The 26,077-nt window shown below is 54.3% G+C and overlaps 2 protein-coding genes across 4 annotated transcripts in view; both read left to right on the top strand.

Moving 5' to 3' along the window:
- The window catches only part of RPTOR (regulatory associated protein of MTOR complex 1), a 166,609-nt gene extending 158,316 nt beyond the window's left edge, over window positions 1-8,293 (top strand). For both annotated transcript variants that reach the window (XM_064467458.1, XM_064467457.1), the window contains 5 exons: window positions 401-528; window positions 614-700; window positions 3,327-3,443; window positions 4,025-4,154; window positions 5,706-8,293. In XM_064467458.1, coding sequence (XP_064323528.1) covers window positions 401-528; window positions 614-700; window positions 3,327-3,443; window positions 4,025-4,154; window positions 5,706-5,774 — 531 coding nt within the window. In that variant the 3' untranslated portion in view covers window positions 5,775-8,293. The remainder of the gene's footprint in view (window positions 1-400; window positions 529-613; window positions 701-3,326; window positions 3,444-4,024; window positions 4,155-5,705) is intronic.
- Window positions 8,294-10,293: 2,000 nt separating this feature from the next.
- On the top strand, window positions 10,294-17,862 carry CHMP6 (charged multivesicular body protein 6). 2 transcript variants are annotated; one of them, XM_064466913.1, is made up of 8 exons: window positions 10,294-10,417; window positions 10,812-10,921; window positions 11,539-11,626; window positions 12,205-12,291; window positions 12,411-12,476; window positions 12,752-12,832; window positions 13,529-13,583; window positions 17,109-17,862. In XM_064466913.1, the coding sequence occupies exons 1-8, from the start codon at window positions 10,355-10,357 to the stop codon at window positions 17,210-17,212; spliced, it is 654 nt and encodes a 217-aa protein (XP_064322983.1). In that variant the 5' UTR covers window positions 10,294-10,354; the 3' UTR covers window positions 17,213-17,862. The 2 variants fall into 2 exon arrangements, with proteins under 2 accessions (XP_064322983.1, XP_064322985.1); XM_064466915.1 differs by lacking the exon at window positions 17,109-17,862 and adding an exon at window positions 15,103-15,434.
- The last annotated feature ends 8,215 nt before the right edge of the window (window positions 17,863-26,077 follow it).

Here is a 26,077-nt window from a genome sequence, read left to right as displayed (position 1 = left end):
TTACCTACATTTGGTTTTATAAAGCTGAATGATGTGCAAAAGCTGGTTTTGCTGGAATTCCTCCTCTGGGCCTGGCTCTTTGGGTCGATCAATGGGACTTGTGGCTCCAAAACACAGCAGTGGCAGTGACCGTTGTCCCCAGGGTCACCGCCCTGTCGTTCCTGGTTGTGTCCAAGGAGCCTGAAGGAAAACTTCACGCCGACACAGTGTCACAGTGTTCCAAGTGACAGGTGGAAGCTCTGGTTTAGTTTTGGTTTGATTTATGGAATGGGGAAAGGAAGAGGAGGAGGACACAGGGTCCATCTGGTTTAGCACCTTGACTCTGGTGCCTTCTCTTTGGGGCTCTCAACTTGAAAACACATCATGGTCTCAGCGTAGCTTTTGTGCGCTTTCTCCCTAGGATATCCCCACCGGAGCTGACAGCTGTGTGACCAGTCTCTCGTGTGATTCTCATCGTTCATTAATTGTGGCAGGGTTAGGTGACGGCTCCATCCGCGTGTTTGACAGGAGGATGGCTCTGAGTGAATGGTAACTACCCATCCTTCCTGGGTTTGGTGGGATCCTCACATTTCCTCCTCCGTCCCTTCAAAACGTTTCTCTACTTGTTCCTCAGCCGTGTCATGACCTACCGAGAGCACACAGCCTGGGTGGTGAAAGCATACTTGCAGAAACATCCTGAAGGCAACATCATGAGTGTCAGGTAAAAGAGATTTTACTGTTTGAGCTGTTTTCTCTTAAATGGAGTTTGCTTTCCTATTTAAAAATCTGCCTCTGGTATTTCAAGAGCTAAGAGGGTAAAGCTCTTTGGTTTGATACTTGGTTCAGTAATTTAACTCCTGCTCCAGACTTGGTGGAGAGAAGGCAAAAAGAAATGTGAAGCTTTCCTTGGAAGCCTGTTAGTGAGCTGAGAGAGTAAACAAGAAGGCGTCTTTGCTGAAATCACTATCACAAGGCATGTGAGGGAGGAATTGAGTGAACCAGAAACCTAAGCTAGATATAGGATATCTTATGGTTGTTGTTCTTTATTGCCAACATCTCCATGGGGTCATTTGAGAGGGAACAGGAGAAGGAAGGTTGATGTTGCATCTGTTGGGCATATTGCTGTGCCAGGATTACTTTGCTGTCTAGCAATTTTCTACACATAAATCCATTTCTGCTGCCTGGTAAATACTGTGGAGAGAGCAGCATATACTTATTTGGCCATTAAAGAACAGCAGAATATAATTTATTGTTATAAAGCCACTGTTTGCACACAAAGAGGCTCTTTTTCTTGATTACAAAATGAAAACAAAACATAATTTTATGGGATTCAGAACATTCCTGAGGTGGGGGATGGGCCAGCAAAAATGTATTAAGACTTTCAGAAAGGGGATTACGTGATGCAGCTGCCAGATTTGTCAAGCCCACATATTAGAGTTCTTAATCTGCCTTTCTGTAATCTCTTTCAACAATCCCAGGGGTCAGGCCTGTACGCGGGGCCAGCAAGCTTGTTTTTTCCCCTCTCCTCAGTGCCCTTCTCAGCATGTGGTGCTTTCTCTTGGGATTGCAGAGGTATGAGAAGATGTTGTACTTCAAAAGACAGGTCTGGCCTCATACCAAAGGAATTTGGTTTGTTGAGGCAAGCCACCTTGCTCTCAGTTTCTCCCAATTCACTCTGTTCTTCAATCGGCAAGATCAAAGACAAACAAATGTTAGGAAGTAGCAAGGTCTTCGTCTAGTTGTTTCCTGAAAAACCTGAAGGCATTGTATTGCTTGTAGAACAGTTCTCCGAATCTCAGAGAAACCTTTCTGTGGACCAGAGGCAGGAGTTTGTAACACAGGACTGGTGACTCTGAGCCAGATCCTGCGGCTCTCCATTGCCCAGCGCTGGTTCACCACGTGGTATTGTGTTCAGCTGCTTCGGTTTATGTGCTGGTGCCGCCACAGTGCTTCTAATTAACCAGCAGGTCTGCTTTTATCAGCCTGACAGCGTTGCTAGAAAAGGTCCTTAAACACCTTCTGAATATCCTGGTTTAGTACCTTAGCTGTTGTCAACTTGTTGTGCAACTGGGGTGTGTTTTCCTGTGCAGTCCCTCATCACAGAACTTCACTTCCATTTTAAAGCTCTTGCATGGTTTTCCAATGGTCAGAACAATTTTCAAGTCTTATTAAGGTTCAAAGCGTTAAATGAATTTACTGTGTATTTGATCTCTCTCAAACAATATTTCCATCTAGTCTTTAGGATCTAAATCAACCTGAGATTTAATTTGTCTTGAATGTAATTATATGACAGCTGGAGTTGCAGCTTCTTACGATGGCATAAGTAATTCTGTATAACAGCCTTTTGATCAGTATTAGATATTCCAGAGGTAAAGAAACCAAAGGCAATATGCTGCTTCATGCTTTTGTTGTTCTTAACTCTATAGGGTGATTCATAGTTGTATGGCCATCAGTGACTTGGAAAAAAAATAAAACTGCAAAAGTTGTGGTGCCAAAAACCTTACTTCTGCTGCCAGCACAATAAGATTGGATGAGTTGATTTTGAATTTAGTTTCCATAAGAGGCTTTTCTGTTTGTCTTTCTGTACATCAGTTGACCAGTTTCCTACAAGGAGCTCAGAAGAGCAGATGTACCATAGCAAAGTCTTCAGTCCTTGGTTCCGGGGCTGTAGGAAAAGATGCACCCTCTTCACATCTAACAGATGTGATTATTATGATGTATTTCAGAGGCATCACTTAAGAAAAAGAAATAATTTGTGTTTGAATGGTGCTTGATCTGCAAAGCGCAGTATCTTGCTACTGCCACTATTGCTTTCCCCGCCCTCTCTTCCCTGATAAAGTCATTAATAGGACTGACACATCGCCTGAGCGTTAGCAGGGTTTGTTACGCCTGGTCCACAGAGTACTTTGGACAGCAAGGACTTGTGCATCTGTGTCCAGACATTTGGCATAATGGATGGTACCAGCAGATCCCATCTGGTTAGAGTTTTCTAATACAATTTCCTACAGTGAAAAGGAGAAGGAATTCAGGTCTGACGTGCTGCTTGGTATATTGAGTATGACATAACAGTAAAGGCACTTATACTCAGCAATGAGCTGTAAGCAATGCCAGTAATAATGGATCGCTCCTGAGGGCAGAGGCAGAGCTGTTTGCACAGCGCTTAACGCCTACCAAACGTAAGCGACGTCAGTGGGAATTCAGCCATACTGATGGAGAAGGCAAGGGTGCGTGTCTTCTCTCCTAATTTTCTGATCAAGGTGGTCAGCTTACAGACAGACATATGGCTCAATCTCCTGGGCTTTAGGATCTGGTTCGGGCCTGACGTTGTGAAACTCATGTGTTGGCAGTGTAAACGGAGACGTGCGGTTCTTTGATCCCCGGATGCCAGAGTCCATGAAGGTCCTTCAGATAGTCAAAGGGCTGACAGCCCTTGACATTCACCCACAAGCCAACCTCTTCGCATGGTAAGTTTTAGTTTCATCTCCTGCATTTTTGGAGCGGACAGTTTGTCTCTGCAGACATCATTCGTGGTTTTTTGTTGGTTTTGTTGTTAGTTTTAACCTCACCACAAACAGCGCTGCTTCTTTCCCATGTTTGCAGCTAAGGAATTTTATCCTTTGCGTGCATTAGACAAACCTCTGCACCGGTGACTTAAAGTGATGGTTTATGGTCTAACACTCCTATGGCAGATCCCCATTCAAAGTCAGCATATGTATTTTTGGGCTCTGAGTGGGGACCAGCAACTGCTCTACAGCCACGTATCCTGGAGGTTGTTGGGGGATCTGCTCTCAGTGAGTGCATACATCAGCTCTTCATGTTTTTCTGTCTCAGTCCTGCAGTGTAACAGGTAACTGTGGCTCTGGCCTTTCTGTAAATACCTCTGCCCTGAGGTTGCCATGGGACAGTTGAAGTCAGACTCCCCACTTACAAGAACTTAGTGCACACTAGTCTGCTAACAGCTCGGGTTGACACAGCTGAAAAGGGGGCAATATTGTTGTTACCACAGCATTCTCAGTGGCACCATGTTCTCTTGATTCCCTTCCAGTGGCTCAATGAATCAGTTCACTGCAATCTACAATGGAAACGGGGAGCTGATCAACAATATCAAATACTATGACGGTTTTATGGGACAAAGAGTTGGAGCCATCAGCTGCCTGGCTTTCCATCCTCACTGGGTCTGTATTCTCTGGGTTTGGATTTTGGAATTTGCATTTCTTAGTGTCCATGTTGGAGGAGGGAAAGACGCCAAGACTTCTCTAGCACAGAGAGATGCTGTCCCAGCCTGGTCTTCTGAGGATGCTTTGAGCCTGACCCTCAGCCCAGGTCCTTCAGTACTTGTCCTCCGGGCTGTTCCAGGCGACCACAGTGGCAGTGCCGCTGGTGCTGCTGGTTTATGATGTGCACCTAAGACTAGAACAGGACTCCAATGGCTGAGCCCTTCTTACTTGCAGATCAACTTGATATACTGCTCCCATTTCTTTCCATCACTCTGGGGCTGCAGCCTGGCTTAGCTCTGTAGTTCTTGCCACAGAAGTTGTCCAAGGTGAATTTGCCTGGAGCTGACTGGAGAAGCGCGGTCTCTCACTTCCAGTACGCAAAATTTTATGTGCTTATTTGTTCCATGCCCCTGCTCTTGCAGACAGTCGGCTTGCCCCTGTGTCGCTGGGGCTGCTTTTACACCACCTTGAGTAAGGCTTTAGGAAGACCTGATGCTGTGCAGTAGAAAAACTGCATGTCAGAAAAATGAGAGAAGTGCAAAAATTAAAGGCATAAGCTGATAAAGTCGAGAATGAATCAGAGTAAAAAGGATATTTCAGAATATGTCACAGCTGAGGTGGCTCTGCAGTAGTCATTAGAGAGCGAATCTGGTTGCTACTTAATTAGGAGGCAGGTGCCCATCTGCATTAGGGACTTCTGCTCACCCGGAGATGGGAATAAATGAGGGAGACGAAAAGCCTAAGAAAACAACGTGAATGGATAGGAAAAACAGGAGGAGGTTAAAGAAGGCGTTTAGGCAGAGAGTTATTTTAGAAACCTGCAGATTAGAACACAAATATTTAATATGTAAAGGGAAGGAGCAGTGGGAACGATAAAGGGCCTGGTGGAGGGGAGGGAAGAGCTGTGCTGTCCTGCGATTTGGTATTAGCTGGGCAGGGCGAGGGAGGGCAGTTTGCCTGCCTAGGTTATATGCATTTTGCATCCTGAAGATAGCAAGGTTAAGGGAAAACTCATCTCCTCCTCAGTTTTGAAAAGCCGCTTTGCACAAAGCTAAAGAGTGATTTTACTGTCCTGCAGTTTGGGGGACAGAGAAAGAAGCGGCTAATCATTTGAAATGTTTTGCTCTTTAAAAAAGCAAAGCCCGGTCCAGCCCGGGTCTCCGCGGCTGGGATTGTTCCTGGGCCTCTCAGTGGAGGGAATGCTAATATTCAGTCCAGGCAACTGTTCCTAACTAGCAGATTTGCAGTCATTTAGAAAAATTATGTTAGTGTTTGGCAACTAATAGTCACCATAATTTTTCCCTGTGGCTGAAATGGGCATATAACTCGCTGGGACGAGGTAGGTGCTGGCAGAAATGTCGTCAGAGCTGCGTTGGCAGATGCACTTAAGAGCTTTCGAGCATCTGGGCGTTACTGCTGAAAATGTCGACCGTTACCATTTCGCCTGTGATGTGCCTCTCATTACTGCATGACATGTCTACGTTTATCCCCAATTTGCTCTTTCCACAGCCTCATCTGGCAGTCGGAAGCAATGACTACTACATCTCGGTGTACTCAGTGGAGAAGCGGATCAGATAACGGCTCGTGGCAGCGGCACTGGAGAAGGGAGTCCCAGCGGGCAGGGCCGTGTCTCACCCATAATGTACATAGTGAAATTATCGACTTGAATGTTTAGTGTTGGCTGCTGCTGCAACCTGTAACTTGAACACTTTTCTTCTGACTTAGCTACTGATGATTTTGACAAGGGGAAGAAAGACAATCCCTTTTTTTGGTTGTTTTTTTGGTTGTTTTTTTTTTTTTTTCCAGCTATATGCTCTAAAAGCTACAGAAAAGGAACATTTTATTTTTGTTTCCAGTGGTTGGCTTCTCGGTTAGAAACACGGCTCCTGAGCTTGGAAGGACTGGATGAGGCAATACCCCTGAAAAGGGCTTTTTGTTTTAGTCTTTGTTTCTTTGTTTTGCTGGAGCGTAGGTTGCTTTAAGGACTGAAGTCAGGACTCACCTACAGCTCTGTGCGTTCGACCAGACCACGGGACCCCTCCAGCTGCTGCCTACCCTGTGCCAAACAGTAATTCCCCTGACAGGGCAGCGAGACCCGAGCTGTCCACCTGCAGAACAGTGTACGTGCTCCTGCACTGCCTGAGCGTGGGCGAGGGAGGCAGGAAAGTGTCTCCTCTGCATGAACCTTGTCCTCTCCGGTGGAAGCAGAGACAGAAGGCGACTTGGTGGCAAGGGGAGGCAGGGATCCTGAGGAAAGGGGCTTGAGGAGATGACAGGAGCAGGGCAGGATGCCACCGTACTGTAAGGTTGCACATACAGGAAGAGGAAGGAAAGAGAACAGACATCTCTAACATCCCAACAAGTCTGGAGCAAGTTGCTCATGTAACCACTTTCCACCCAAGCACACGGTGCTGGTGGGGAGGTCTGGGGTGTCTCAGTCACTGTTACTTCTGCAGTCACTGTCCTTCTGCCCACAGTGAACTCCACAAACACATTTGATAGCCTGGGAGCTCTGTCCAGACAGCGAGGGAGGCTCCATGTCCAAGCCACGGGCTTTTGTCTCGCTCCAGTATGATAACAGTTCAGCAAGGTGATGGTCAGGAGAATTTGCACACTTGATGCTGTGCGTATGCAGCTGCACACATTGTGTGGACGTGGCTGTGGCTTGTCTGTCTGTCCCTGCAGAACTGCGCATGTAACCACACGTGGTCTGAGCACAAGAGAATCACTAAAGGAGGAGGAGGACAGCAGGTCATCCTGCTTTGAGCAAAACAGCTTTGTCCCAGCTACCTAAGGGAAAGCCTGCTCCATCTTCCGCACTTTTCATGTCTGAATAATGAATGTTTCTGTCCCTTGAACTCCAAGGTGGGTCTGGAGATGGGTGTGGGGAACGGGTAAGCAAAGCCAAAGGGCAGGTTTCTTTCAAGTGGTCATTGCTGAGGTGTGATTTAGCTGGCCAAGAACAGAACTTGCACTGTGCAAAAGTCACCACAGCGACAAAGGTTGACCTGCTGGGTCCCCAGTTTTTCTTTCAGCCGGTATCTGGGATCTGCAGGCTCCCAGCAAACTCTGCCAGCACGAGGCTGACAGTGAAGGAAATGCTAATGAGGGGAGGGGTGAGAAACGTTCCCTCCCTGTGCGGATGGTGGCTTCACCTCTGCCATGGTGCCTGCAGCATGTGTCTGACCTGTCGCTGCTCCTTGCACACCAGATAATCTTGTTTCCTATATGTGCTGAGGCAGCTGGGCCACGCAGGGGCCGTGGGGTTGGCCTGCTGGCTTGCTGCAGGGAAGCCAAATGCAAAATACCGTACGCACGTCTGGATACTGGCTTCGGTGGGGTCCTTGAACCGTGGGGGTGGAGCAGACGCCGAAGGCTGGGTGCTGTGTCCTTACGCTGAGCACCATCGCTGTCCCCCCTGTAGCAGGGAGGCCAAGGGCCGCAGGATGATGAATCAAAGGCTTTAAACTTAAGAAAAACTACCTAAAAGTCCACTTTTGAGTTACCAAAAGTTAATTATGGTCTAACAGAGCTGTGCCTCTTCCCGACCCGCTGAGCGGCGCCCGTGCTGCTCCGGCATCGGTCCCAGCGGTACGCGTCTCCTCCGCCCTGCCCACACCGGGGGCCAACAAGGGGCTGGCAAGTGTGGAGCCGCAGTTTGGGATCTACACGTAACCGATTAACATACACAGCTTAAAAAACAATAGATTTTTAACTTATATCAGTGTATTCATTAAAGGAACAAGAAATACCTGGCAAAATGCGAAGGTGCCTGGTGGGAAGCTTCTGCTCCTTGCCGGCGCTCCCCGGTGCCAGCCAGCCCCTGCGGCCAGGAGGTGGGTTTTTAACTAACTCGGCCTGTTTAGCTTTCATCTGAGCGTGTGCGTGTGGGCTGTATTTTCACAGGTCCGATGCAGAGGTTCAATCATGAAGTTTAACCAAGGATCTGGAGAGCATCCTACCTAAAAGTTCACTTAATCTCTATTTATTTTACAAAAATAATTAAAAAAAATATAAAAAAACCACACAATTGTAATGTGAGAGTAAAACAATTACAAACAAATAAATGGTTAATAAAAAATAAATGCAGAAACACTTCCCAGTCTGAAGATCATTTCCTGGGGCAGAAGTGGGGACAGCTATGGCCCAAGAGGGAACCAAGTTAAATTTTAGGTGACAGGCTGCCTGCTTGTGGGCCGTTTCCCTGCAGAGAAGAGACCAGCACACGTGGGGATCCTGGGCGAAAGACACTTGTACAAGCCCAGGTCACCGCTTCTGAGGTTGAGCAGAAACAGAGTGTTTCTGCTTTTCAGCTCTGCAGGAATGTGTGTGTGGGTCTGAGCCTCAAGTCCAGCTCTGGAGAGCCGGCTCACTCTGAGCAATAAACTGAAATGGTCGGTGTTGTCCTCGGCCCGAGGGCCTGCGCAGCACTATCCCTTCCCTGTCCCCTTCCCAGGGTGTCCCTTCCACCAGCGCGGTGACCCGCGCTCCTCCCGGCCTGCCGCCCCCTGGCTCAGACACCGAATCCCCACACGTTCCCGTTCCAGCGTCATCCGTGAAAGCGTGGTGGGGCTGGGGGCGCATCGGCCCAACACGGTGGGGGAACCACCTTCCATGTGCTTTTATGGCTGTTATTTTTCACCTCAACCCAGCTGCCGCTCTGCAGGGCAGCGTTTTGTTCGTGGCAGCAGCATGGAAGCGAGGGCTGGTCTCTAATCCCCTTCTCTGGGGGCAAAACTGTAATTAGGGATGCGGGGCGGCGCAGAATGAGCTGCTGGGTCATCCAGAGCAGAACTGCAGCGGGGAAAAAGAGGTATTTTCTGGCGCCTCACCTCGCAGACCCAAATTGTTTAAGCGAGCTTTGATCACTTCAGGGAGCGCCGTATTGCAGGCACGGCGCATCCAAAAACATCCGCGCTGGGGCTCAGCAGAGGCAGCGTGGCTGTGGGGCACAGCGGCCGCGCTGGCTCTTCCCCCCGGCCAAGCCCTGGGAGCGGGTTGTGGTTGAGCTGTGGGACAAGGCGGGAAGGGAGAGCGGGAATGGCTCTGGGCAGGGGAGCAGTGCGGGGCAGGATTCGCACCCCTCCGGCGGGAGTTACCGAAAGGCTTGGTGCACCCCGCGCAGCCTCCGGTCCCGTGGGCCCAATAAAGCCGAGGTCACGGCCACAGCTGCCACCACAGCCCGTCCTGGCCCCCTGCTGCATCCCCTCTCCCCACCATCAGGCTGCTTGTGGTGGGGCCACGTTCACTTCTCCCACCCAGGGACCCCCAGAGACCCCAGGGACCCCAAACCCTCAGGCAGCCCCTCCTGAGTGGGGCTGGGGGGTGAGGGGACACAGGCCCAGGCCCCTGCAGGGGCAGGTGAGGATGGGGGTCTCCATTCTTCACCATCCCACAGCCCTGAAGCTGCCCCTGCCCCATCCCATCTCTCCCAGTGGCCCCAGTGCCCCATCCTCTGCCCTATAGCACCCAACCTCCCACAGCACCCCATCCCCTATATCTCTCCATCTCCTATAGCCCAGATGTGCTGTAGCCCCCTTTACTTATAGCTCCCAGTCCTTACAGCCCCCTAGCCCCTACACCCTCCTCCCCTATACCCCCCATCCCCTAACCCTCATCACCTATAGCCCCCATCCCCTACACCCCCATCCCCTATAGCTTCCCAGCCCCTGCACCCTCATCCCCTATACCCCCCATCACCTATAGCCCCCATCCCCTACACCCCCATCCCCTACAGCTTCCCATCCCCTACACCCTCCTCCCCTATACCCCCCATCCCCTACAGCTCCCCATCCCCTATACCCACCATCCCTTATAACCCCCAATCCCCTGTAACCCCCATCCCCTACAACCCCTGTCCCCGACGTCCCCATCCCCTATACGACCCATCCCCTACAGCCCCCCAATGCCCTACACCCTCATCTCCTAAGCCCCCCCATCCCCGACCCCCCGCCTCCCGCTCCGCCCCGCCCCTCCCGTTCCCGCGCGCCCCCTTAGCGCCCCCTGGCGGCTGTTCCCCGCCGCTGCGCCGCGCTCTCGTTCGCCTTCGCCTTCTGCCGGGCCGGGCCCTGCGCGGCCGCCGTCGGGGGGCGGGGCCGGGCCGGGGCGGGGCGGGGCGGCCGCGCCGGCCGGGTCGGGATCGGCGGCCGTGAGGGGCGATGGGGAACCTCTTCGGGAGGAAGCGGCGGAGCCGCGTCACCGAGCAGGACCGGGCCGTGCTGGTGAGCGGGGCGGCGGGGCCCGACCGGCACGGCGGCCTGGGGGAGCCCCGCCGCGGGGGGCCCGGGCCCAGCTGGGGCGGGCCGCAGCCCTGCCTTCCCCCCTCCGGGCACGGGTCCCCTCTCCCCGGCCCCGGTTCCCCCCCACGATTCCCACCCCCGCTCCGGTTGAGTCCCGGCCCCCGCTACCCCCCCTTCTCGGGCCCTCTCCGGTTCTCCCCGGTCCCCCCGGGGCGGCCGCTCTAAGGGCGGCCGCTGCTGCAGCCCCGGTGCTTGTGCCCCCGGTGACACGGGGCGGGGCGGGGGGCGGCGGGTTGTACGGGCCCGGTTTGTGACGGGGTCTGCCTGCCTGTCTGTCTCTCTCTCTGACCGTCTGTCCGTCTGGCAATCATTTTAGCAACTGAAGCAGCAGCGGGACAAGCTGAAGCAGTACCAGAAGCGGATAAATCTGAACCTGGAGAAGGAGCGAGCGCTGGCCAGGCAGCTGCTGAGGGAGGGCAAAAAAGAGTGAGTGAGGGGCCGTCGCCTCCTCGCCGGGGTGCGAAGGCCTGGCAGGGGCAGGGAGCGGCAGGGCAAAGCAAGGGGCCGTTTTCCTGGAGAGGAAGAGTTCCCGAATCGTAGGTATTGGTGAGCTGCAGAGGTATCTGCAGGTTGTTCTTTCAGAAAGGAAATGTAAAGTTCTGTACTTACAAGTGAGGGAGGCTGCCTGTTCTGCGGCTGGCGTTAAAACAGGCCTTCAAACGGCGGCTCCCCTGCTTTGCCGCAGGGTGTCGGTGGCACGTGTGGGTGTCGCGTCAGCAGCCGTCTCTTACCTCTTGTTTTGAGCGCGTAACATAAGCCTTTTGCATGGGGAGGTCATCTTGCATTGCTACGGCGCACCTGGCCAGCGAAACCCTAATCCACAAAAAAACCCCTAAATTTTCAGTTACCAGACAGCAAATTTATTATTAATTTGCTCATCCTTGTTTTTTACAGGAACAATTCAGAGTTGTCATTTAATTTGCACAGGGATTTTTTTTTTCCTCTTTAGGAAAAAGTACAAAACAAGTACGGCTTTGATGTGATCCTTTTAGGCTTATTTGCTTTCATTTGTGCTGAGTTTTCCTCCTTCTGTTTTCCTTCAGAAAAGCCATGCTCTTGTTAAAGAAGAAGCGTTACCAAGAACAACTTCTAGATAAAACAGAAAACCAAATCAGCAACCTGGAGCGGATGGTAAGCGAGAGCCAGCGGCCACACGCTGCGAGCGGCCCACTGCGTGCCTTGGGTGTAAGGCTTTTTTCTGGGGTGGGTGCTCCTTTTGGTTGTGTGGAATTTTATTTTAATTGTCAAGCCCTGATGGGGGTTAGTCCTCCTCCCGAAGGGCAGATGTCTGACATCAAACGTGGGCCGTGACTCTTCCCTGAAGAACCAAGTGGTGAGTGTGTTTTGAGTCTGTAGGGCAGGTTATCTATTAAATACGTGTTTTGTAAATTAGTAAAACTTTAGTCACAGTGTGGACAGCTGCACCAGAAGCTTCCTCAGGCCTGCCTCGGTGCCTTGGTTTTAGAAATGAATGTGTTTGTTCTGGGGTGGCCATGGAAACTATGGCCTCAGCTTAGACTGCAGCTGCCTCTGTTAAGGCTTTTAGTGTACATGTTTCTTGCTCCTGGTATAATTTAAGCCACTGCTCACTGGAGAAGGGGCTCTTGACTGATTTCTTCCTGCAGCTCTGTGGGGATCTTGGCAATCTGTCTGGCTAATGGTGGGAATGTGACAGCCTGTGATGCTTCCCTCTCTGCTTCCTGTTTCAGGTCCAGGATATTGAATTCACCCAGATTGAAATGAAGGTCATCGAGGGTCTGAAAATAGGCAACGAATGTCTAAACAAAATGCACCAGGTATGTGTGGCCGGGTCAGCTGAACACACTTGTGCCTTGGACTAGGCTGAGTCCTGGGCGTTTGTAGCTGTCTCCCTGCAGACCTTGCTCATGCATGGATTTTCGGCTCTTTTGTTCAGGTTATGTCAATAGAAGAAGTAGAAAGAATAATAGGTGAGACCCAAGATGCTGTGGAGTACCAGAGGGTACGTACTGTGTGTGTGAGTGGTTGTGAGCAGAGGCAGCCTGTTGTATAGAGTTTCTTTGATGTGCACTATGTTCCCAGCCCTATTTTAGAGGCAGTCGGATTGGGAATTCAATCTCGGTTGCCTGCAGAAGAGTTAGCTTTGCTAGTTTTCCGAGTGCCCCTTCACCCTATGTTTATATTGCTCTCCTGTCTGCATGCACCATCGTACAAGCCATAGAGCTGCTTCTGCTACGCTGTTGTTGACTGGAATATGTCTTTTCCTCTGTTTCATAGCAAATAGATGAGATACTGGCTGGCAGCTTGACTGAGGAAGATGAAGATGCCATTCTAGAAGAACTAAACGCTATTACTCAGGTAGGATTAACCTGATTGTAATCCCTTTTAATCCATGCTTCCAGAAAGCTGTTTGCGATAGGGGAGAAAGTATATTTTCCTTCACACTCAATTGCTTATTCTGCCAGAGATCTCAATCATACCCCTTTGTTCCCAATCCCTGGGTCATCAAAGATCAAGCTCATCATTTAAAAATTGAATGCTTTTAAGGGTTGTACTTTACTTGCTGTCTGTTACAGTTAGCTGATATCTGTTCTTTATGAATATCTTCACTAGATGAAGATCTTGAAAGTCCTGGACCGTGCTCAGATAGCAGCAGTGGGTGTATGTTATCGTCCCCACCCATCTCCGTGGTGGCTGTGGTGCTTCCAAACACTGAGCTTGGCTTGGCTCCGCTGTAGGACATGTCCAGCCAGTGGAGACTGAGGTGGAGAGGCTGTGCAACTAGCAGTGATTTGAGAAGGCTCATGGCTAATACACAGTCCTATTAAGTCTCATTTAATAATGAAGAAAAACCCCTTGTTCTCATTTACTGGGCAGTACTGAAGCCCGTAACCCTTCCTGCAGTTCAGGGGGCAGATGTCAGTTTGTGTGGGAAATCTCTTACATTATTACTCTGTTCCCAGACCGTCTTTGCACAAAACCATGGTGCAAGAGCCTGGGACCACACCTGGTACGTGGCGTGTGTGTCACGTGTCGTCTTTTATGTTCTCGCAGGAACAGATTGAGCTCCCGGAAGTTCCTTCTGAGCCACTCCCAGAAAAGATCCCAGGTACGCTTCCTTTATACGCTCTGCAGCTTTGGCTTCTCATACTTCGGTTCCGTGCAATAGTCTGAGACCCTCTCCTGTTTTAAGTATTGTCCTAGCAAATGTGAGCGAATATAAACCTTCTGGTTTAAAGCCCAGTTGTTCTGGGCTATGCAAGCCTCCCCCACATGGCTCTGACAAATCCAGCTGACCCTTTACCGTAAGAGGACCCCTGGCTCTAGCCTCAATGTTCAGTCGGCATCTAGTCATCCCTCTTGAAGAGTTCCTTTTTGTTACGTCTGCTGTTCTCAAGCCACACTTCGTACCTGCTGTGAGACTGCCTTGAAACCCCCAGCGTATGTTCCATTGTGAAGCTCCACGAGGAACTCCTTCCTTGGCTCTCTGCTTGACCCAGGCAAGGCTTTCTCACGCGACGCTCAAACCGGTCCCCTGCATGTCACCACAGCGTGCTACACAGGAGCAACTTCTTGTGACCACAGATATTGGCATTCATGCTGCGCAAAACTGGATTTCACTGAGGTTCATGACTACTCGTAGTTTTTGTGACCCTGCTTCAGGTAACAATGGTAATTCTGAACCAGCTGGATGAGGATCGCTGGAGTCCCCCAGTTCAGGGGCTGTGGGGGCGAGAGCTCCGCACAACGGATGCTTCACGCATGTTTGCTCCTGAGTGATCCAGAACGTCAGCAGCAGGGTTTGTGCACTGGGTGCGAAGAGGGAAGTGGGAGAGAGCTCGTGAAGCAGAGTGATCAAATGGGCACTGTTGGCCTGTTCCTGTGAGGAAGGAGTCTTCCCAGAGCGTTACCCGACGTCTGTCCGTGCTGAAGGTGGAGCCTGTCCCTGGGGACAAACAGGGAGGTAGAGCTGGCCTCAGCTGGCTGCCAGAAGGCGAACTGGTAAAGGGTCTCTCTCCTGGGACAGCAGGACACCAAACCGCTGGTTGCAGAAGCCGGACGTTGCTGCTTGTGGAAACCAGGAGCTGTAAGAAGCCATTTCCTGCGCGTGGAGTCTGCCCAGGGGAAATCTGGGATGTGACAGATGGGGCTGGTTTCATTTTGGTGCTTGTTTACTAGTAAATATGGATCAGATGTCACCTCTGTACGTTGGCAGCAGGATAGCCGAACAAGCACAAGCCCCCGTTGCTGTATGCAGCCGACTGAGCATCGTTTAGACTCGTGTTGTCAGATCAAAGGGGTGAGGGGAAAAGCTTGTCTGCCCACTGCCCTCCCGACAAGTCGCTCACTGCCCTAGATCTGTGTCACTGGGCCGGTGGCTTCCTGAGGTTGTGTGGCGTACGTTCTGAAACTGGTTTAATTTGTCAAGAGCTGTGAAAAAGAGGGGCATACTAGATATAGGGAATTATTTATTACAAACTTGCATTAGTTCAGGTGCTGTGCAAGCGTTTGCCGCTCTACGGAGGAGTGGATTATGAGTCCTAGTTCTTCTGCTGGAGATAACTGGAGATCATTTGTGTTCTCTGTTTCTGTAACAAGTTTCTTTTTTTTTTTTTTTTCTTCCACAGAAGTGTCACCTGTCAAGAACAGACCAAAACCAGAACTGGTGGCAGCATCTTAACTCCCACTTCTGGGGATTCCCCCACATAACATTCACCCAGGACAGTTTGCCATCCCAGCGTGTGCTGGGAGCAGGCAATGCCTTGGCAGCATCCCAGCTGTGCTGGGCGGATTGTGGAGCAGGATTCCCTGTGCAGGGTGGGGAACCTCAGCTGATTATTGCTCTTGTATCAAGATTATTTTCTAGTGCTTTCTTTTTTTTGTAACTTAAATTCTAAACTCACTCAGCTACGCTGTCTCGGGATTAAACAACAACAACTCTAAAACTTCCAAAACCAAATGCTTTCTTCAGGCTTGATTTCAGTGGTAACTCTGCCTTTGCTCTGACTGAATCCCCAGGAAGTCCCACCCTCGGAGCGATCGTGTGTTTGAAACGGCTGTCCTGGGCATCGGGCTGGGCGAGAACGAGCCCTCCAGACCACGCTGGTGTTTGCACTCCTCTCAGTCCCTTTGCTTTTCCTCTTCTGATTCTGTTTGTGGAAGGGCTGCCGGTGTCTCTTGCCCTCGTGTAAATCAGACTGGCCGGCGTGTGTGAGGCTCCGAAGGGGCGCGGGCAGCGTGCAGGCAGCCTGAGCTTCCGCAGGCAGCCACGCTTTGTGCTGCGGGTTGAAAATGGTTCTGTCAGCCTTGTGTAAAATCGAGCTTACGCGCAAGGGTGCTTCGTTTGAGCAAAGTTCAGAGTGATTGCTTGGCTTTGCGTTTGCTGGCAGCGGCGCTGATTGGGGGAAAAGCCCAATCTCCGTGCGAGGTGAAGAGCTGGCCTCCGGCTGGGCGTGAGTCAGAGGCGGTCAGTAACGATTCCCGTTCAGATCCCGCTCTGCCTGCCTGCCTCTGGTAACCCACAGTTCTAAGTGAGACCTGGGGAGACAGAAATCTGATGACCCGCTTAAAATTACAGCAAGGAGTCTTCTGCCTGTGTTATGAGCCAGGACTCATCCCTTGCTGGCTCTGCACCGTCATCAGAGTTCACCTTTGCAACATTCAGATGGGCTGAGATTGATTCTGCTTCCAGTTGTCAGCTTGTGTTTGATATTTCCTCTTAGGGTCGGAGACAGGAAAGGTCGGGCTGGGGTAAACATGAGGCTTGTTCTGTACCAGATACGAGGCATGAAGCTTCTTAAATCAACGCTCCAAAGGCTCTGCTCAGTAAGTAGGTAGAGGTGAGACCAGTTCTTTCTGAGCCCGCACTGTGGAGGACGGTCTGGTGCGTAGCGTGGTGTAGCGGGGCGCCCGGGTCGGCAGGGACGATGAAGTGTTTGGAAAGCTGCCTGGCCAGCCAGGTGGCGGGCAGATTTAGCCGTTCTTGGAAGCAAGCTTACTTGCCAGCTTGCAGATGCTCTTCAGGACACTGCAGATCTTTATTTATTACGTTCTTGAAACCACAACCCTTAATCCCTGTTTCTGTGACAGCAGTAGAAGGACCAGAAGGTCCTTGGAGACTTTTAGTGACTGCCTTTGGGGTTATGTGATCTGGTGCTAGACAATAATAAGTAATCCCAGAGACTGTGCTGCTCTCCACGTGGTGATGGGCCAGCAGCAGCTGTCTTTGAGTCGTGCTTTCCGAGTCATCTCTGTTTGTTATGTTCCAAAGCCAGGCCGGGGCATCCTCGTCCTCCCACGAGGAGCAGGACCTGGGGCTGACCCCTCAAGGCACTTTGGAGCTGCCTTGTTTTCAGTTCCACTGCACTCTCTCTTAATTAATGTTTCACGACAAAGCCGGGGTCCCACAAACCTTGGGCCCGTGTTTGCTAAGCAGCGCAACTTCAGCAAACGAAGACCTGTCCTCTGAAATCGGCAGAGCGGGTTTAAACTGATCCTTGTGCCTGTGCCAAAAGCGCCGGGCACCCCGGCCAGTGTGTGGAACAGCCAAACGCTTCACCCAGCTTTCATGGCTGGAGCTAAAAACGGGATGGGGCTGTATCCTATTCTGTGCTCCTGTGATTTCTTTCTCTAGGCAAGGGTGTTGCTCCGCTCCGAGTTGCCATCCTGGCTGCCTTGCAATGCAGGCTTGCTCCACCAGAGAGAGCCTCGTCTTCATCAGCACGGTGGTGTCTGTAGCATCCTTGTGGAACGCTTTTTTTCTTCAAGGCTCCTTCAGCCCGTTGCTAGCCTGGTGTGGACTTGTTTAATTTTACCCTATTTACTTTGTAATTCGTAGGAGTGAATGCTGGACTCTCCCAATAAGGTCTTGAGGGGACCTTTCCTGGGAGCACAGCTTTTGCTGCTAGCACTTTGCGTGAACCCTGTTAAATAGGGTTGGCACACATCGCCACGGCCGAGGAGGCAGAGAGCACCGCAGTCCGTATGCTCCAGTTTTCTCTGTCATGAGCATCCTGGCAGCGAGAGGGACACGAGCCAACCACCCCCAGGGGAAGCTGTGGCGAGGCTGTGCCAGGTCCCGGTGACTGCTGGCGGGGAGCTGAGCGCCCGGTGCTGTCTGCGCTCTCGCTCCGTGCTTTCCTTGGGTGGAAGCTGGCCCGGAGAGGGAGTGGGTTAGTGCTGAAGGGGTTAATGCAGCTCCTTGCATTTGTTAATACAGTGAAGAGGCCATTTACTGAACTAACAGGAAAGTTTGGAGCAGATTGCCAACAGCTTCCTCTTCTAGTCCCTGCACCAAACAGATTGTACTGTGTCTCCTTGAGAGGAAGAGCCAGGAGTGGTGTGTGACCTCTGTGGTGTGCTGTAACAATAAACTATTTCTAATAGTTTCACCAATTCCTCTTCCAGCTTCGTGTTTTCACAGTAAATGTTTTGGATGAGCAAGAGTTGCCTTCCTCCTCCCTCCCCTTCTTACTCCCTGCTCCTGGGAGAGATGTGGGCAGGAAACTTCAGAACAGGCTCTGTGTGTAATAGAAAAACAATCCTGCTTGCCTGGATGCCCCAGGAAGGCTTGTCTGTAACCGGCAGCGGCAGTGCCCTGACAGCCCTGGCACGGCCTGCGAGGCAAGTACAGAGGAGCCGGGGGATATTTAAGAGAGCCTATGTGTTATGTTGTTGCTGCAAAGGTAGAGCAGCCCCTACCTGTGCTGCAGCACTGTGCCTGCCAGCGGGGCAGGGGTCGGGCAGGTGCCCTTGGGGCTGCCCAGAGAAACAGCTTCCAGGGGCAGAGGGCTCTGCTGGCAGGCAGGAGTAGTGGGCTGGATCCCAGGATGGAGGGGATGTTTGGAAAGGCAGCCCTCCATCCCCAGGGTCTGCGGTGAAGCTGAACCGGGGTTTTTTTCAATAATTATTTGGAATTGTTGACGAACAGCAATAACCAGTCTGCACCTGGATGCCGGACTCTGAGGGAGCGTGTGGCCCTGTCCAGGTCACAGCAGTGGCCCGTGGCTGGGCTGGGGTCTGATTTCCCCTCCTTCAGCAGCATTTTGTGCTTTCAGCTCGGTGGGGTTGTCCAACTGCCCCAAGCAGCCAGCGTAGACTGCCCGGGGTGTGACCATCACCAGTTTCAAACGCACAGGTCTTGAGGGCACCATTTGCAGGAGCGGTGCCGCAGTGCAGCACCGCCTTCACGCTCAGTCCTCAAGGGGCACCATGGGTGCGGGGCAAGGGGCCCTCACCAGGGATGTCTCTGAGGCACCGGCTGGTGTTTCGTCACCAGCTGGTTCCCCAGTATTTTAGATTTACATCTCTTCTGGTGATGGGAGCACTGGGCTGCCCCTGGGTCTCTGCTGCCTGGGCCAACCAGACCCTTGGCGGCAGCTCAGCCCCCCATCCTGGCCCTGCCAGAGGAGGTGCCGGGGGTTCCCGTGTCCCTGGGAAAGCAGCTGTGCCGTGTTTAACAGTGTTTAATTAACAGTCCCTCGTACCCGCTCAGCTGTGGCAATGGGGTGGGAGCCGGCACCCTGCCGTGCGAGCTGAGCATGGAGTTCTTCCAGCTGTGTTTTAGTTGGCCAGATGTTTAGTTAAATAGAGGAGTGTCCTCCCTCGAAGAAAGTCATTGAGGCAACATTGCTTGTTGCTAATTAAACCCTGGAGAATACAAGCAACCTCACGCCGCTTCCTCTGCCGCCCCCACGCAGCGCCCAGAGCCCTCCGCGGTGCCCCCAGCCCTGGCACGGCCCTGGCTCTTTGCCAGAGGCACCGGAGAGGTTCAGGCCACCGGACAGATGCCACGGCCGGCCAACCTGCCCATTACGGACGCAGCACGTGTGAAGGTGACAGGGAATTTCAGTCCCTTAGCATGTCCGGGAGCAGGTGATTTGTCACTCCTCCCGGAGCAGCTGCCGGAGCCTCTGTGCTATTTCCAATGCGCCACTCGGTGCCGGATCCAGCCACCGTGGCATTTAACGTGACTTGTGTGGCAATGTAGGATCATCGCCCCGCGCAGGAGGCAGCGGCTGGGGGAAGGGAGAGGCTCCGCTGGGAGACAGCGCTGCCTGTTCCCCACTCCCCTCGCAGAGACGGTGCCTGTCCCTGGGGGACGCTGCCTGCAGCTGCCCTTGTCCCGTGGGCTCTGCCCGGCCGGGGACCGCTGCCTGCGCAGACCCTCCTCCTGCCAGCGTCCCTGGGAGCGATGCATGAGGCTGTGGGGGAGAGGGAATTACTGCCAGCGTTATGCAAGCGGCATTGCCTTTAAATAGACTCTTATTCAATGTTGTCCAGGAGGCAGCGGAGCCGCTGAACATCAGCGCCGTTTGTTCGCTTGCTGGGGCTTTGTCTTCTTGCTCTGCAGCCCACCCCCGCGATGCTCTGGAAGTTGTCTAGAAGTTGGTTTGGGGCAAAGGCCTCCTCGCCACCCCGGCAGCCTGGGAGCTTCTCCCCCCCCTTCATTAAATGGCAGCAGCCCTTTCACTCAGTGTTTAATTGAATTGTGTAACGCAGCGACGCCGTGGTAGAGCCGTGGCAGTTTCTATGCCAACACAGCTGGATGGCGGCGCTGCCTGGGGAGGCAGAGGGGCTGCACGCACCGGGGCGACACGGCTGCACCCCGCCACGGCTGCACCCCCTGACACGGCTGCACACCAACACGGCTGCACACCAACACGGCTGCACACCCTGACACGGCTGCACACCCTGACACAGCTGCACACCCTGACACGGCTGCACCCCGATGCGGCTGCACACCCTGACACGGCTGCACCCCGCCACGGCTGCACACCCTGACATGGCTGCACCCCGCCACGGCTGCACACCCTGACACGGCTGCACACCCTGACACGGCTGCACCCCGATGCGGCTGCACACCCTGACACGGCTGCACCCCGCCACGGCTGCACACCCTGACATGGCTGCACACCCTGACACGGCTGCACACCCCGCCACGGCTGCACACCCCGACACGGCTGCACACCCCGCCATGGCTGCACCCTGCCACGGCTGCACACCCTGACACGGCTGCACACCCCGACACGGCTGCACACCCTGACACGGCTGCACACCCTGACACGGCTGCACCCCGACACGGCTGCACACCCCGACACGGCTGCACCCCGCCACGGCTGCACCCCCTGACACGGCTGCACACCGACACGGCTGCACACACCGACACGGCTGCACCCCGACACGGCTGCACACCCTGACACGGCTGCACACACCGACACGGCTGCACAGCCCGCCACGGCTGCACCCCGCCACGGCTGCACACCCCGCCACGGCTGCACACCCTGACACGGCTGCACACCCCGCCACGGCTGCACACCGCCACGGCTGCACACCCCGCCATGGCTTCACCCCGACATGGCTGCACACCCCACCATGGCTGCACCCCGCCACGGCTGCACACCCCACCATGGCTGCACCCCGCCATGGCTGCACACCCCGACACGGCTGCACACCCCGACACGGCTGCACACCCCGACACGGCTGCACAGCCCGCCATGGCTGCACGCCCCTCTGTCTCAAATGTTTCCTGAAACACCCATGGAATAAAAACCACATGAGAATCCCAGCGGCAGCTGATTTGCAGGCCTTTCGTCTGGGTCCAGTCACTTTTCGGCATGGGGAAGCCCAGAGCCGTGGCTGGGGCACTGCGCGTGGGGAGCACAGTCCCCCGGGGTCTGCAGCTGCGAGTGGGAGCCCTGGGTCAGAGCTGCCCCTGCAGCCCCGCTCTGTCCTCCCCCCGGCAGCAGCTCTCGCCAGGAACACCCTCGCTCTGCCCTTTGTCCTTCACCCTCCTTGGCAAACCAGTCAGCACCAGGCACTGCTTTGGAGAGCCTTGCAGGGCAAGGCTTCCATCTTCCTTCTCCTCCTCTTCATCACTCCACACGCCGAGCTTGCCCTGCCCTGCACAGAGGGGACTGAGCCTGAGGATCTACGGTGCTGCCCGCACTCGGAGGTAGCACTGGTGGTGTTCTGTTTTGCACTCAAAGCCTTGCAACGCCAACACCCCCCCTCAGCTGCACGCTCGGAACCACAGGGAATCAGCCGCTGGCTCCTTCCTTTTCCCTGTTCACATATTTTAAGTGGCCTGGTGTCACGCTGAGTCACCAGCGGAGCGATGGAAGAGGCTTTGGCAGAGAACAAGCCTGAGTTTTGATAGTTCAACTGTGGGAAAAAAAAAATCAGCACAATTTCCTAATTAGAGCAGTGATGGGAACAAAGCAGATTTGTTAGAGAGCTGCGCGGCTGAGTTCGGGAATGTGACCTTTGCTGGATCTTAGTGCTAGACGGGAGTTGTCGGTGTACGGTGGTGCTTGGCAGTGGCTGAAATGCTTCAGCAGTGAGTGCTGTGACGTAGGAGAGCCAGAATTTCACCTTCTGGGGGAAGCCAGACCTCTGCCAGATGGGTGGAAGGAGCACTGGGAAATGGTGGTTGCCCCCGGGTCACCCACTTCTGCTACTTCCCCCAAACATGGGCTGATTTCCCTGCCCTGCAGTGGAGTGTGGCTCCTCAAGTCATAAGGGAGGCTGTGGACATGCATTGGGTGTCTCTGCAGGGCCACCGCTGTGAGGTGACTGATGGTCCCCAGCCCTCGGCCATCATCCGGCCGGCCTGGCCGTGGTACCGGCTGCTCTCGGCACGGGCTCCCGGCCGGCAGCAGGGCTGCGAGGGCTGATGCCGGCTTTCACCTGGGGCTGGAGCGAGTCACAGCCTGACAGTGCACGATTAATTAGCAAGAGGAGGAATCGAGTGGAGACCAATCCCAGGGCTGTGCCTGCGCCTTTGAATAAGGAGGAGACAAAGCACCTGCATGAGCCCATCAGTGCAAAAAAGCTGGAGATGCCTTGGGACTGGAAGAGGAGTGGTGGGAATTCAGTGTCGTGTGCTTCAGCCCTGAGAAGCGGCATTCGTGCTGCAGCCTGGGAGTTGGTTAGGACTGCAACAGCCTGCCAGACGTGGCCATGGAACAAGCAAATGTGACCAAGGGTGCTGTGGGCCTGGGGTCTTGTAGCATCCCAGAGCAGCGTTGGCTGGACGGAAAGGAAGAGTTGACACTGGGCAGGGAGAGGGCAGGTGGTGGCAGCAGGGCTTGATCCTGTCCCTTCAGCCCCCTTGCTGTGAGCCAGCCCTCTGCAACCCACTGGTCCTTCTCAGGCAGGTGGGGGCTGGGCAGGAGCAGAGGCAGCACCCAAAGGTCCCTACAGCAGCCGGTGCCCCTGTGCAAGGCATCGGCTGGAAGCAGTGCCCTGAGTTCAGCAACGTGATGCAAAATCCCATCATGCCAGTTATGCAAAGCACATAAACTATTCCTGTTATTCAGAAGTATCCCCAGAGATCTCCTTAGCGAGCTGTAATTCAGCATTACTCACTCGTGAAAGCAGGAGCTGGGGCAGATGAGGAGCGAGAGGGGCTCTGGGCTGCCCAGCAGCCTTGGAGCGAGGAGGAACCACTGACCCCAGCGTCTGGCGGGGCTCCTCCGGAGCACACAGCATGTGCACCCCTGCCCACTCCCACCCCAGCGTGGCTTAGCAGAGGTTGGGTTTGCTGGTTGCTTTGAAGCCAAGATTTCTCCCTTCCAAGCCTCCCCCTGTCCCCAAGTAAGGCAGCACAGCCGGGGACCCATCCGACTCTCCCACAGCCAGTGCCAGCCCCGCTCCCCTCCCGCTGCCTCTTCCCCTTCTCCAGCAGCAGCTGCCTCCCCCGTCCCACTTGGTGCCTCTGCTCCCTCCATCTTCCCAGGCCTCATCGCTGCTCTCGGCATCCGCAGCGCTTTGTTCTCCCACCCACTCCCTGTTTCCTCCGTCATTTGGGCTCCTCCCTGCGCTTGCTCTCCCCGGGAGCCTCCCGGGAGAGCCAAGGCTCCTCCACGCCGGCTCTGCTGCTCTCCTGCGCAGCCTGGCCGGTGCCACCCCTGCCGGAGCAGGCTGCGTCTGCCCGTGCCCTGCCCGCAGCCATCAGCACCCGAGCCGGGAAGGGCACGGGGGTCTGCAGGGGACATGCGAGCAGCTCCCCGTGTCCCCCCAGCCAGGAGGTGGGAGCTGGGGGCCGCCAGGGCCGTGCTCTGGGCACGCTGCCACTTTGCCAGCTTTATTTAAACTACGCAGGCAGGCTCCGGCTTTGACCCAGGCAGGAAGTATGTCCCAGAGACCTACCGACAAAGCGCTGCCTTTTGCCTCCCGCTCCCTTGGAGGGTGCGGGAGCGGGGGCGTGGGGGTCCGGGGTTCCGTCCCTGCAGCGGCGCCAGCCGAGCGCTCCGCCAGCACCTCCCCCCAGCCCACGCTCCCTCCCCGGGGCCACCACTTATTTTATTGCCATTAGTGACCGCGGCGATGAGACCCGGCCACAGCGCGCAGCCCAGGCTCCCCGCGTCTCACAGAAAGGCGGGTGGTGGCAGAGCCGCTTTCCGACGCCCGGCTTGGCTCAGCCCAGCGGCATCCCCCACTGTAAGCAGGGCCACGTGCTCCGATGCAGCGAGCAGCACACATAAAGAGCTGCCGTGTCCCACCAGTGAGCAAAACAGTCCCGGTATACAAATACCTGGAAATGGCAACTTGCGCCACTGGGAGTCTTGCTCAGATGCTGCTTCCAATGGGATTAGGGAAAACCTGCTCGGGATGGTGGGGGCGGGAGGGCAGTTACTCCACCATCCCTCAGTTTCCTCCTTTGTGAAATAATTCGGACCTGCTTTGTGAACCGCAGCGAGTCCTGCTCGGCAAAGCGCGAGGCGGGAGCTGGAAATCGCTGGCGCTGCTGTTTCAGACTCTGCGCTGGATTTTGGTGCTGCAGCTCCCACCCAGTAAAGTAAGAGCTTGAATTGTTCATCCTTTGCTAATCCTCAATAAATGGCTTTACTGGATCTGCTGTTTGTGCTCGGGGGGGATTTAACTGGCTGAGAGCTACTGGCACAGGCAGGGAATCTCCAGTTTTGTGACAAAACTTTTAAGTCCTGACCCTACGAAACAGAAGGTGTAAACTCGTGTGTGCCTCGAGGTAGCGCAGGGAGCAACACGCTGGAAGCGGCACATTTGAAGTTTCACACTCGACTTTGCACACCTGATGTTGCACACTCGAGAGACGTGGAGCCCATGGCGGTGGAGGGCCCAGTGCTTACCAGTACGAATGGCGACGGGTACCGGCGAGGCACCGCACCTGCTCTTGCTGGCGTCCCGGTGAGCAACAGCCGCACTGCAAAGGGGAAAGCAAAGCTGTGTTTGGGTGGGCGGCTCCAGGATCCTGGTATTGGTGTGGACTTTGTTGCCCTGGGTCCCACAGAGGTTAGTGAGGTGCTTAAAAAAAAGCGGGGGGACAGCCTGGCATTGAGGAGGGGGCCCCCACCCGCTTGGCAGCAAGCCATGGGGGCAGAAGTCCGAGCTGAGCGTGGTGGACGGGGAAAAGCTCGTCTTGAGCTTGCGTTTGGCTTGGTTTTGCTCAAACCTGTTGGGCTGATTCCTCAGTGACCCCCCCCCAGATGTCAGAAAAATCACATTTAAATTATTTCAGGAATAAATAACTCCTAGTGCAGCATGGAGAGGGTTCACAGCTGACTGCGCAGCAGCAGTGCGTTAGGACTCTGATGGGGAAGCCATCTGCCTGGGACAAAAAGTACGGAAATTTCCTGGTAATCTCATTAACAAGTTGACACTCGCAGGTACGTGCCTGCCCTCGGCCATGCTGTTCGCTGAGGTGGCTGAAGAGTGGTTGGTTTTATTCTTTCCTTTCAGTATATATCAAAAAGGAGGAAAAGAGAACGAAGGGCACTGGCTGCTGTCAGCCTGAGCTGTGGTTGTGCAGGGAGCGGAGCAGCCTCTGCCTCCGTCCCCGCCACGGGACCACGTTGGACAAGGAGCCGAGTTAGAGGTGGAGGCGGCTTCTTCGACCTGCTCCAACAGCCTGCAAAGCCACCTCGTTCCCTACTTGGTTTCTCTTACTCTGACACCACCCGTCTCCTTTCGAGGTGCGGAGGAGCAAGCAGCGACCGCCCGGAGCCGTTCCCGGTGGCAGCTCACCCGCCGCCGCCCGAGCCCCGGCACCTGAGTCACAGCTCTTGGCAGAGATGCGGGAGGTCGGCACGAGCGGGGCGGCTGTGCCTCTGGTTCCTCCTCTCTGTATCGGCTGGTGACACATCACGGTCAAAGGCATGAGGGATTATAAGCCACCTTTATTTTTTTCCTCTCTCCTGTGTCACAGGAGGCTTTCCTGCAGCACTGAGGATGCTGCAGCACCTGTTGACCCCATGCAGCATCATTTCCCCCTCCCTGGGCAGCTATGCCACCCTGCAGCCACCTCCCTCCATCCCTCCCTCCCCAGGCAGCCACCGCACCCGTGGGCTGCCCAGGGACGTGCAAGCATGTTCCCACGTCGCTGGAAACCCAAAGGAGCCGTTGCCTGTCCCCGGCCGCCCCGTGCCGCTGCTGCCTTCGCCCGTCACTGCCCCGGCAAGGTGCTCGGTCCCCGCGCTGCGGCGCGTGACCCGGCTGGGAGAGCTGGCGTCACGCCACGCTGGTAATTAAGAAAGAACCTAATGAAACTTTGAAAATAGCACAATTTCCTCCCCACACCTGCAGCCAAGCGGGGTGGATTACATAAGTTGGTGTTGCCACAGC

The sequence above is a fragment of the Phalacrocorax carbo genome, chromosome 16 (genome assembly GCF_963921805.1).
Source record: "Phalacrocorax carbo chromosome 16, bPhaCar2.1, whole genome shotgun sequence".
Taxonomy (NCBI): domain Eukaryota; kingdom Metazoa; phylum Chordata; class Aves; order Suliformes; family Phalacrocoracidae; genus Phalacrocorax; species Phalacrocorax carbo.
This window is presented reverse-complemented; position numbering and strand designations above follow the sequence as displayed.